Source organism: Chrysochloris asiatica, unplaced genomic scaffold (genome assembly GCF_000296735.1).
Source record: "Chrysochloris asiatica unplaced genomic scaffold, ChrAsi1.0 scaffold00025, whole genome shotgun sequence".
Taxonomy (NCBI): domain Eukaryota; kingdom Metazoa; phylum Chordata; class Mammalia; order Afrosoricida; family Chrysochloridae; genus Chrysochloris; species Chrysochloris asiatica.
In genome coordinates, this window is record NW_006408543.1 from 19770889 (window position 1) to 19783722 (window position 12834).

The window sequence follows — 12834 nt, forward strand, 5'->3', positions numbered from 1 at the left end:
GGCCCTATAGGGCCTCGAACCTCTGACTAGTCTTACACGGTCCGCAACAGGCTCCTTGCTTGGAGGGTAATTTTCACTCTCACTGTTCAGTCAGTATGACAGCTCTGTCCCTAATGGAATGGCAGTTTTGACTTTTAGTTTAAATGATTCTGTGCAGAATCAAAGAGATTCTTTGATTCCACCCCAAAAAATTTCACTATGGAAAGTTTTCTCATGTAAATCTTTGCTGCCACATTAAAATCCTCATTCATGTTGCAGATGAACCAAAGATGGCTTCAATTTGGAAAAATCCCATGTGACTCTCACAGTGACTCCAAATAATTACCGTCTGCTGGTGTAATTGCTGGGACCACAGATACCGATACGTGTGTCACTTGAACTCTTGTCACCACCAAGAGTGGCTCCCAAGTGGGGTCTCCCCTAGGGCTCAACTCAGAGCCTTGGTGTTAGCAAGGCATAGTTCATCCAACACATATGTGCCTTAGCTGCTCCTGAAATGGTTTGTCAGAAAAAAGATTATTTTTTTCTTTAAAAGAATTTTCTAGTAAGTTTAGATTAAGTTGGAATGTTCCAAAGAATTACCTCAAAAGTTATCTTTTTGGAGTCCTGGTGTGGAGCTGTGAGTTGATGAGCTGGACGGCAAGGTCTGTTTGAACAGCAAGGTCGGCGGTTCAAGGTCATCAGCTACTCCTCGGAAACCCTATACAGGGTCACTATGGGTCGGAACCAACTCGAAGGCACTTAGCAACAACAACAACAACCACAACCTATCATTGTAATCACGAGACAAAGATGAGGCTTTCTGTTGGCAAAGATTTAAAGCCTTGGAGACCCTATTACAGGTCACTGTGAGTCAGAACTGACTTGATGACACTTAGCAACAACAACAATAACAATCTCATTGTAATAGTTACAGACTATTGTACTGTTGGAATGTAACAAACTGTATTAAACCATCCCCTTTTTGTTTCTTTGCTTCCTTTCTTCCTTTTTTTGTTTTGTTTTTTTAATAACTTGAGCAGTAGCAACTACTCTACTCTGAAATCTGGTTTTTGGAGACCTGGCCATGCATATTCTCAAAAGAATTCTTTTACACCAAACATTACTCTCCAAGAAAGAACTACTTTCATGACATTCGAACAAATTATTATGCTGTAAATATTTCCCTACAAGAAGCATTCTACTTGTGATAAAGTCACTAGTTACCTATTTTTTAATTTAAAAAAACAACAACAAAAAAAACCCCTGATAATCTCCTTCAGAATATTCTAGAGCCATAGTAAGTCCAGAGTTAATCAAAGATTCACAAAGTGAAACCCTGGCTCCCACAAGGTTAAAAGCACTTAATCTATAGGTCTCAGACTCACATCTAATCTGAGCTGGCGAAGTCCACACCACACCACAAAAGGGAGAGGGCGGGATCTTCCCTCACAAATCAAGGTCTGAATGAGAACAATGCAGAGGTTTCTACTGATGAATGTAGGTGTGACCACTTTTTAAATTATGATGAATCAGAAGAAAATGTTTGTATTTTATTAGATATGAAAACTGTCAGAATTCAGCAGAGTGGATCACATTTAGTGCTTGCTGAAATTCATAATGCGTCCGCATGTCAGCCAAAGTCTCCTTGTACAGTAAGATCCAGATACCATTGACTAGAACCTTCATTCTAGACCCTGAGGCATTATAAAACCTTTCCCAAGATTCTGACACATTAGTGGAGGTCTTATGGTTTCATGGAGACCTGGTGGATAGTGAGTTAAGTGTTGGGCTGCTAAATGCAAGGTTGGCGGTTCAAACCCACCAGCTGCTCCACGGGAGGAAGACATGGCAGTCTGCTTCCATAAAGATTTGTTGTTGTTGTTGTTAAGGGCTCTCAAGTAGGTTCCAACTCATGGCCACACTGTATAGGGTTCCTGAGGAGCAGCTGGTGGGTTTGAACCGCTGACCTTGTGGTTAGCAGATCAGTGCTTATCCTCCAGGATTCCGCCAAAAAATGTACAACCTTGGAAACTCTCTGGGTCAGTTCTCTGTCCTGTAGGGTCACTGTGAGTCAGAAACCACTTGATGGCATTATTTTTTGTTTTTTATTTTGATAGTTATATGTTCATCTCAGGCTGTGAGTTCTAGTTTCTCTGATTTAATTCAATCGACAGGTCATCTAATCATTTCCCCCACTTGCTTTTCTTGCACCAGCTAAGATGGACTCAATTTTTTCAGCGTGTAACTCAACACAAGCACCCTAAATAGATCCAATCACCCTATCAAGTGGGGTCTGTTTTTCCCCTTACGAAAGATGTTACACTAAGCAAAGCAAACAACCTTGAAGTATATTGTCAACATTAAAACCAACAAACAAAAGCTGGTTGCCATCAAGTCAGTTCTGACTCACAGTAACCCGGTGTGTGGTGGACTAGAACTGCATTCCATAGGGTGTTCAAAACCTGGCTTTTGAGTCACCTCTGCCCATATTTTGGTTAGTAGTTAAGCTCTTGAAGTCCAGGTATGGCGCTGTGGGTAAATGTGCCAGACTGCAAAGCCGTTTGAACTGCAGGGTCGGTGGTTCAAGCTCACCAGCTGCTCCTTGGAAACCCTTTACAGGGTCGCTATGGGTTGGAACTGATTCGACGGCACTTAACAACAACAACAACAACAACAACAGTTAAGCACTTAGCCGTTTGTGCTCAAGGACTCAGGCTGTTGTTCATGTTGTCGAGTTGGTTCTGACTCATAGTTACCCTGTGCACAACAGAACACTGCCCAGTCCTTCTCCATCCCAAAATGTTGTTACTGCTGCAACTGTGGCAGCAGCAAATGGCCTCAATGGCCACAAGGATACAGCTAATAACAGTTAATAAAAGGGCTTTTGGTGCCTGTGGACTTTCTCATGGACTGATTCACCTCCTTTAGTGCCCAGCCTCCTCCTCCTCAGCAACCCCCTCTCCCACCACCCTCTGTATCCTTGCCTGTTACCCTCTTCCTCCCAGATGTTCCTGAAGCTTCCATACTAAAGTTATCAGCACAGTTAAGCTTTCTTGAGTTTCTACTCCCAAAACCAATTCCAGATCTCCCTTTTGCCTCTTACAACCCAACAGAACAGCCTTTAACTGAACTGGTCATTTTTGTGGTGAATAACGATTCCTTTTCCTCTCTTACATCTATATAAGCTTTAATCATTTCTTTGAAAATGCAGTTCTGAAATATAAACCTGTATCTATATACATGTATAGCCTGTGTCTGAAAAAAGAGCAGCTATTTAACAGGATTGAAGTGATTTTACTTCGGCTGTCGAGCAAGTTAGACTCAGATGTGTCTGGTTTCTACTTGGTTCTCAGTTTCTTGCTTTTGGGCTTCAAACCTTCAGTCTGTCTTTCAAGAGATTTCCCCCATCCATTTCCTCATCTCTGCAGCCTCATTTTTCTAAGTTCATCTCTCATTTGATCTCTCTTCTACATGGTGGTGTGGCGCTGTGGGATAAAGCACTGGACCACAAGGTCAGTGGTTCAAACTTACCAGTTACTCCTTGGAAACCCTGTATAGGGCCTCTGTGAATCAGAACCTACTCAATAGCACTTAACAAAAACATACCTGCTCTTCATACCAAATGTATTTGATTATACAGCCCATAACTGACTTGTTCATGATTCTTATCTGACATCTTGTTGTAAAGTGCCGTCAATTCCACTCCGACTCATAGCGACCCTGTATAGGGTTTCCGAGGAGGAGCTGGTGGGTTTGAACTGCCGAACCTTGTGTTTCACAGTCCAGTGCTGATCCTACAGTGCTACACCAGGAGGCTGTCTGGTGTAGGTAGATCTTATTTCTCTGATTGCACCATTGCTGGCGGTGCACATCCTTGGTGCAATCAGCTGCTAACGAAAAGGCTGGTGGTCCAAGCCCACCCAGATGTGTCTCAGCTAGAGTCATATGATCTATTATGTGAGTGTACTGAATGGTAGTTTGGAAACTGAGCTCAGCTCTCCCCCTTGGAGTCCCAGAAGCTGCCAGTATTAAGGGTTTCCAGGGTTGGTGGTGAATCTTTGACTGGTGCAAACAGTTAACCAGCTCATGGCGCTGAAAGCTTGGAGACTGCAGTCGGCCCAGAAGTGCCTTGGAAAAAAGGCATTCCTTTACAAAGAATCAGACATTGAAACTGAGCACAGCTCTCCTCTGACACCCATGGGGTGACCAAGAGTCAGGGTTGACACCATGGAAACTTGTTTTTTGTTGGTGTTTGTTTGTTTGTTAAAGACAGTGATGGGGTCTAGTCTCTTCCTTTCACCCCTTAGGACCTGCCAGGAGGCAGTAGATAGTTCATAATGTCCATGAATTCAGACATTGATGATCTGCTATGACACAGTAGCACCAATACCAAAGTGCTTACTCTCCGAGAGTTTACGTCTCGTTGGGCTGATGGGTGGGTGAAGCTTATAGCGCCAAGTGTACTTTAAGGAGTATTGGTGGTGAAGGGGTTCAGTTCTCAGCTACAAATCAAAAGGTCACGGCTTTGAACCCGCCAGCCTCTTCATGGGAGAAATGTGTTGGGGTCTGTTTCCGTAAAGATGGCAGCCTTGGGAACCCTCCGGGGGAGGTTCTATGCCGTCTTGCAGGCCTGCTTTGAGTCAGAATTGACTCCCTGGAGGCGGGTTTGGTTTTTTATTTGGAAATGTACCTTGTTGTTGTTGTTAAGTACTGTGGAGTCAGTTATAACTCATAGTGACTCTGCACAGGGTTTCCGAGGCTACAAATCTTTACGGGAGCAGAAAGCCTCTCCCGTGGAACAGCTGGTAGTTTCGAACTGCTGACCTTGAGGTTATCAGCCCGATTCGTAACCACTACGCTACCAGAGCTCCTTTGAGTAAAACTCCTATGAAGGTTGAATTGATGAAATCTTGACTTTTATTCATCTCTCCCTCACACACCACTCATTTTACCCACGGGGCATACCTGTTCTTTGATCACACCATGATTGAAGTGTTGTTGTTAGGTGCCATGGAATCAGTTCCAGCTCATAGTGACCCCAAGTCCAACAGAAGAAAGCGCTGCCCAGGTCCGTGCCTTCCTCACAGTCGTACCTGTGCCAGAGTTCATTGTTGCAGTCCTATATCTTTCCGCCTCTTGCAGGTCTTCCTCTTTTCTCTGGACTGTCGACTTTAGCAAGCATGACGTGGGTGCCGTGAAATCTTCCTTCCTCAGATGAATTATTTCTGCCGTGAAAGATAATAGAGTTTAGCTCTTAAAATTACAGCTCAGAACTTGAATTTCTTCTTCAAGCTTCCTGAGACAACCAAATACGATCAGAGATGTATGATAAGGATGAAACGTAATCAGAAGATTAAGTTGTTAACCTTGTCTCATTTTCCACGTGAGCGTGATGCCACCGCATTCATTGTATAAACAAATGTCACTCCTAACGCACTCTCCCATTTAACACTTCTTGGCTTTATGGTACTCATTTTATGACAGGAAGCTTAGGCAACGTCAGAAAGAAAATTGAAAAGTTAATGCAATTACAAATGGCTATTTACTGAGAAAACTGAGCATTAGGGATTCCCTTTTCCATGAACATTCTGGCCTTTCAGTGAATGAATAAACAGCCACAGCCGCAGAAATATTATCAAAAACAGCTTATTGTAAACATTACTTTTTCAGGTTATCTACTTAACTTACCCTCTGAGATTTATAAGTTCAACCATACCACTTCAATGTTGTTGTTGTTAGGTGCCATCGTGTCGGTACTGACTCATAGCGACCCTATGCACAATAGAACGAAACACTGCCCGGTCCTGGGCCAACCTCACAATTGTTGCCATGCTTGAGCCCATTGATGCTACCACTTTGTCAATCCATCTTGTTGGCGGTCTTCCTCTTTTTCTCTGACCCTCCACCTCACCAAACATGATATCCTTCTCCAGTGACTGGTCCCTCCTGACAATATGTCTGAAGTATGAGAGTGAAGTTTGGCCATTCTGGCCTCCAAGGAGCACTCTGGCTGCACTTCTTCCAACATACATCTGTTTATTCTTTGGGCAGCCCATGGCACTTTCAGTATTCTCCTCCAACACCAGAACTCAAATGCATACTTCAGTGTAGAAGGACAAAAAAGGTCACTTATCTAATACAAGAACCCCTGGTGGCACTGTAAGATAAGCACTGGACAGCTAACTACAGGGTCAGCAGTTCGAACCCACCAGCTGCTTCTCAGGAGAAAGATGAGGCTTACTTTATTTGAGAATGATGGTAGGTTTGAAAGATGTATAGCCTTGGTTGTATAGGTTGGTATGAGTCAGAATCAATGACAGTGGGCTTGCTGGTTTTCGTTTTGATCTAACCCAGTTCCTGGAGGGAAAAAATAGTTTGGCTATATTAAGACTCTTCAATGATCTAATTTCAAAATGAAGTGACTGATCCTCTGTAGTTAATACCATACAATGCTTATTGTATCTCATCCCTTAGAAGAGCTCTGACGTTATACATTCAGTCCTGGATAAGACGACTTCATCGTGTCTGTTTTACCCAAAGATGTAACTAGAGCGACGGTTGCTGCCAACTACAGTTATTTTCTAAGAACTACAACAGGGCTGTGCCCCAGGGCAGTGAAGGAGGGATTTTCTCTACTTCAAAAGAATGAAAAGCGATCACTACTCTATCCCCAGCCATTAGAGGCTTCAGAGACTTTGGCATGAAATATTCAGAAAGTTTATTTTAGAATCCAATATTTTAAAAGCCTGCTTTAACACGATGACAGTGATTAGTGACTCTGTTAGGCGGAGCAGTCTCTGCTTTAAAAAGCCCTCTGTCGTGGCTGATAGCATTTGTTGTTTCAACAAAATATAATTGGTATCAACCACAGAAGCTACAGCGGAGGCACGTAGTGCATTGTTTTAGATGCCCCCCCCCCCCAGAGAAACGGAGACCACAGCTCATCATTTTTCTCTCAAAAACATTTTTTAATAAACATTGCTTTTCCTGGAAATGGAGGGGGGGGGGGAATGGAATGAAAAGAGAACAGAAGTTTTCCACAAATGTTCTGAAGGCCTCTTGTAGCTTGAAAATAATTCTGTCTTTCTGCCGTGAGTTGCCTTAGCCATGTGGTGTGGGTGTCATTTCTGTGCCCACATCTCAGCAATTCTAGGGGACAATCTAGCGAAGACCACCCAACCCTCAACTGACCAGCTCAACCGAGTTTATCAGGTGTTTGTGATGACTGAACACAGCTTCCGAGGCCACAAATGAAGCCAGTGGGAACTTCTGGGCCTTGAGCTCGCCATGTGGGAACTGCAGTTGAATCACTTCCCTCTGAAAGATCCTATTTATTTAGGGAAACAGAGTATCCAGCACTGGTTTGGCATGTAATGATCCCTGGTTGAGTTTCAGCTCTGCTGCTTCCCGGTAGCGTGATCTTGAGAAAACTGTTGCTTCTCCAAGACTCAGTGTCTTTATCTGTAAAAATGGGCCCATCCCATCGCTGGTGCAAAGAACTGATGAAATAAGGAGTCTAACACAAGGATGCTTCAAAAAGTTTGTGGAAAATGGAATGCCAGAGTAATGGAATTTTTCCACGAACTTTTTGAAGTCCCCTCATAGCTTGAAAAGGAGCTCTGGTAGCGTAGTGGTTACGAAACAGGCTGCGAACCTCAGGGTCAGCAGTTCGAAACTACCAGCTGTTCTGTGGGAGAAAGATGAGGCTTTCTGCTCCTGTAAAGATTTACAGCCTCGGAAACCCTGTACAGGGTCGCTATGAGTCGGAACCGACTCCACGGCACATAACAACAACAACATAGCTTGAAGTGTTGCTAATGTCATTATTCCATCCTTCTGGGTGTAGACCATCTTAACCGCATGCCCTGCAGGATGTTAAAAAGTCCCTGAGTGGTGCAGACAGCATGCTTGACTATGAACAAACAGGTTGAGGGTACCTCAGAAGAAAGACCTGGCGATACACTTCCAAAAGATCAGCCGTTGAAAACCCTGTGGAGCACAGTTCTACACTGTGGCCTCCGTGAGTCGGGTCTCTAGAGTCGGAGTCGACTGTATGGGGACAGGCTATTCATCATTGCTGTAATCATTATTCATCCACAAAACACTTCTCTTCTCACTCATTTGTCGATTATTAATGCGTAGACAGTTCTGGATTATTTGTAGGATGTCTGGAAAAAGATCATTCCTTCTTCCCATACATAACTTTTGTGTTTGGCCTCATTCTTAACACACTGAAGATATGATTTCTATGACATTTAATAAGTACCCTCTCCTTTTCCTCCACACCTCAGGCATTGTAAATGTACATCAAACCACTGCTGTCAAGCTGATTCTGAGTCTTAGCAATCCTGTATAGGGTTTCTGAGATTGTCAGTCTTTACAGACACAGACCCTCAGCGAGGCTGGTGGGCTCAAACTGCTAACCTTGCAGTTAGCAGTTCAACACACCTGACTCACAGAGCCACTCACTCAGTTCACTGCCACCAAGGTGATTCCAATGGATAGTGACCCTGCATAGGGTTTCTGAGACTGTAAATCTTCACAGGAGCAGAAAGCCTCATCTTTCTCCGGTGGAATGGCTGGTGGGTTTGAAATGCCAGCCTTTCAATTAGCAGTCCAGTGTTTACCCTACAAAGCCACCAGAGAAGGAGCTCTGGTAGCGTAGTGGTTACGAGTCGGGCTGCCAACCTCAAGGTCAGCAGTTCGAAACTACCAGCGGTTCCACAGGAGAAAGATGAAACATTCTGCTCCCGTAAAGATTTAAAGCCTCGGAAACCCTGTGCAGGGTCACTATGAGTCGGCACCGACTCCACCATACCTACCAACAACATAGCGTACTATTCAAATAACTTCCTGCTCCTCACAGACAGGAGAAGAAATAGTTTCTCATGTTCTCCTGTGCACAGGGTACGAAGGAAAATGCCACATAAATATTTTTTGTTGTTTTATTTTCCAGGGAGGTAGATCAAGACTCAGATGGTCATGTCAGCTTTAAAGATTTTGAATACGCCATGAACCATGGACAAAATGAAGCCTAATTATGGTGAATTACTTGTGGCAACATATGGGGAAATCAATAAATGGTAATTAATTTAAATGTCAAACAGATTCCACTCTGCTACTGATGTAATGCTGTATACTTGTGATTAAATGCTTACTCGTGGTTTTCGGATGCTGATAATATACTTACTATGTTAATTACCAACTAGAGGTATTGCATCACAGGTGGTCTCCTAAGCCAGACTGCTGCAGCCAGCCCTGTCACACTGGCAGTCCCCAGACTTAACCCTGCTCTGGAGTCCCTGGGAAGTGAACACAGTTACTGTGCAGCTGAAAGATTGGAAGTTCAAATCCACCAAAAAGTACCTCAGAAGAAAGGCCTGGCAATCTCTTTTCCCTAAAAGCAACCATTGAAATCCCTATGGAGCGCCATGCATCAGAGTCACCTTGACACCAAATGGTATTAACATTGTTCTAAAATAATGCACCCCGAGTGAAAATCATCAGTGCAAAGTGGCCCCCAGGGCCCTGGCTGTGCCAAACAGATAAGCCAGATGTGGCTAACAGAAGTAAGCACTCTCTGGCTTTATGCAGAGGAAAAACGGAGAATGCAGTAAGGGTATATTGGTGGTAAAGACATTCTTAAAACCCTTTGGGACCCTAGGACCACCATGGGAGAAGAGCACAAGCAGAATGCGGGACCCTATCCAGAGAAGCAGCCACACCAGAGATGGAGGCAGAGATGAGGACATGGAGAGAGGGAGCAGCTGAGGACTCTAGACTCGTGGAAAGACAAGGACTGAGTACTGGCTTGCAGAATGTGCCCTTTGGTTGTTTAAATTATTATATATTCCTGAGTGTTTTTGTGAACATCCTCCCATCTCCCCACACCCCACCCAACCCCCCCAAAAAAAGAAAAGAAAAACAGAGGAAATGGAAGCAAATCCTGTTGAATGATGGTGCACGGAGGAGACTGTAATCATTGCAATGAAATGATGGTGTAAAGCCGATGTTCTCCCATGTAAACTATCACTCAGTTCACAATTTAAAAACAAAAAAGAGAGAAAAGAAAAAAATCCCTTGTGGTTGCCTGGGTCAGGGGTGTCTGCTGCAGAGAAGCAAGCTGTGGGCCTCAGGATGGTCCTAGATCTGTTTGTCAGCTCAAAATCCTCTGGCTTCAGGAACAAAAGGACCCCAATAGCAGCCTTCTGCTGCCAGACACCCTCAGCTGCTACCGCCTTCACTGGTGGTACCCTAATTTGGCACCTTTCTGTGACTATCACGGAATACTGTGTTTTTAGGGCCCTCCTCTAATCAGCTCATGGGACCCACCTGGACGTTTGTCTCCATACTTATAGCAAGGGTTTTCTTGAATTCTGTGTGGACTCCTGGTGTGGTGCTATAGGGTCAGCACTGGACTTCAAATCGCAAACTCACTATACAGGGTCACTGTGAGTCCGAACCAACTCGACAGCACTTAACAACACTGGAGCCAGCTGGGCCCACCCACTGAGATGTGAATCAAGTGATCTGTGAGGTACAGACATTGAGAAATGTTCACATCTTGGACACCCCAATACAGCCCCCATGGCAGGACTTCCCAATGGACTCTCACCTCCGTGAGCCCACTTAGTGCCTTCCAAACCTCCAAGGCCCGTTCCACCCCTGGGGTTATCTGCTCTTAGAACTGCTGCCAGCCCCAACTGGGTGACTTGCCGCAGACAATCTGCCCTCCCAAGTCTGGGCAGTGCTGCTGGGTCCTGTGTGCAGATATCTGTGCTTGGCCTTCCACCCTGAGTCCTGGCAACTGCTCTACCGGAGCAAAAATGACAACACTGGCCTTTCGGGATGTATTTTACAAAATTCCAAAACACTGATAGTAATACTGATACTGTTACATTCCCAGCATTCATAACAGTAAGAAAATATTTAATGTTCAAATTTTTTTAATTTAAGCATTATGAAAACATGAATTTATAAGCTATGAACATTAAATAAGTATCCTTTGAATATAAATTATGAACTGTTGTTGTTGTTGTTAAGTGCTGTTGAGTCGGTTCCGACCCATAGCGACCCTGTATAGGGTTTCCAGGGAGTGGCTGGTGAGCTTGAACTTCCGATTTCACAGAGCAAACTGACTTTGCAGTCCAGTGCATTAACTCACAGCGCCACACCAGGACTCATAAATTATGAGCAGATATAAAAATAAAGCCATAAACTGTCACGGACCCAAAGGAACCATGATTACTAAATGTAATGTGGTCTCCTGGATGGGACTCTGGAATAGAAAAACGATATCAGCGAAAAACTAATCAGTAAGGACTTTAATAACTAATAATACATCACTATTGGCTAATGAGTTATGAAAAATGTACCAGGTTGCTGTTGTGTGCTGTCCAGTCACTTCCAACTCATAACGACCGTATGTAGGGTTTCCGAGAGCAGCTGGTGGGTTTAAACTGCTGACCTTGCAGTTAGCAGTCCAGTGCTTAATCCTACAGAACCACACCAGGTGAAGAAATATACCATATACCTGTAATAAAATGTTAATAAGAGGGAAAACTGGGTATGGAGTATATGGGAATTCTCTGAATTAGCTTTGTAAATTTTCTTTTTTTTTTCAAGTTTTTATTGTGAATTGAGTGAAAATTTACAGGGCATATCATCAGTTTTACATTCAACAAATCATACACCTTGTTTCATTACATTGATTATAATCCCCTCCAAGTACCATCAGTTAACAGTATTTCTCTCTATTAATTTTAGTTGGGTTTTTTTTGTTGTTGTTGTTGTTTATAAACATTAAGGCATATATAATAATTTACACCACCAAAGGGCATATTTGCCAGCTCTCAGTCCCTCTCTTCCCATGAGTCTGGAATCCTCAACTGCTCCCTCTCTCCATGTCCTCATCTCTGCCTCCATCTCTGGTGCCACTGCTTCTCTGGATAGTGTTGCATATTCCACTTGTGCTCTTCTCCCTTTTTGGTCCTACGGTCCTCTGTTTCTGAACTGTAAGATTAACTACTCCCTTGTTTTTGTGACAAAACTTCTACCTTTACAGATGTGACAGTCACTATTTGTCATGATAACAATTACTCACTATTGAATCATAAGAATCTTATCCCCATCTCTTTTTCACCAGACCCTTCTAGACAAGATGAAAACTATTCAGTGGGGACTCTGTCTTCTCCCACACCCTCATAAACTAAACTCCCTCTTGAAAACTCGTAAGCCAACCACTTCGTGCCTTTATCACCCCCTCATTTTAGGTAGCCAATGTCTAAGTTGCCCGTCCCTATCTACCCTGCATACAGAGGGGACAGCATTGATATCTGTAAATATTCTTGCAAAAAATGGTGTGGAGGTGATGTCTGATCTCTGAGTTCATCAGATAAAGGAGGAGACTCATCAATCAGCCCACGGCTGATTCCTATGAGGTGGAAGTCAGACATGTGTCCACCCACCAACCTCCCTTATCCTAGCCTGACTCCAACCATCCCTCCCTCTGCCGCTGCAATAGCCACTCCGAACTCACACACAATACTCATGATTTCAGGGCTTATTAGGGAAGCTTGTTGTTAACTGCCCTTGAGTTGGTTCTGACTCATAGCAACCCTGTATAAAGTTTCCGAGGAGCTGCTGATAGATTTGAAGCGCCAACATTCCTACAGTGCCGCACCAAGGTTCCTCAGGGAAGCTGTTGTTGTTGTTAAGTGTCGTCAAGTTGGTTCCAGCTCATAGCGACCCTGTATAGAGTTTCTGAGGAGCAGCTGATGGGTTTGAACTGCTGACCTTGTGGTTCGCACTCCAGTGCTGATCCACAGCGCCATACCAGAAATCCTTTAGGGT

At 43.9% G+C, this 12834-nt stretch overlaps 1 protein-coding gene across 1 annotated transcript in view; it reads left to right on the plus strand.

Moving 5' to 3' along the window:
• The window catches only part of EFCAB11 (EF-hand calcium binding domain 11), a 266624-nt gene extending 257604 nt beyond the window's left edge, over nucleotides 1-9020 (plus strand). The window contains exon 6 of the mRNA XM_006839581.1: nucleotides 8939-9020. Within this exon, the coding sequence (XP_006839644.1) occupies nucleotides 8939-9020 (82 nt within the window). The remainder of the gene's footprint in view (nucleotides 1-8938) is intronic.
• Nucleotides 9021-12834: the final 3814 nt, after the last annotated feature.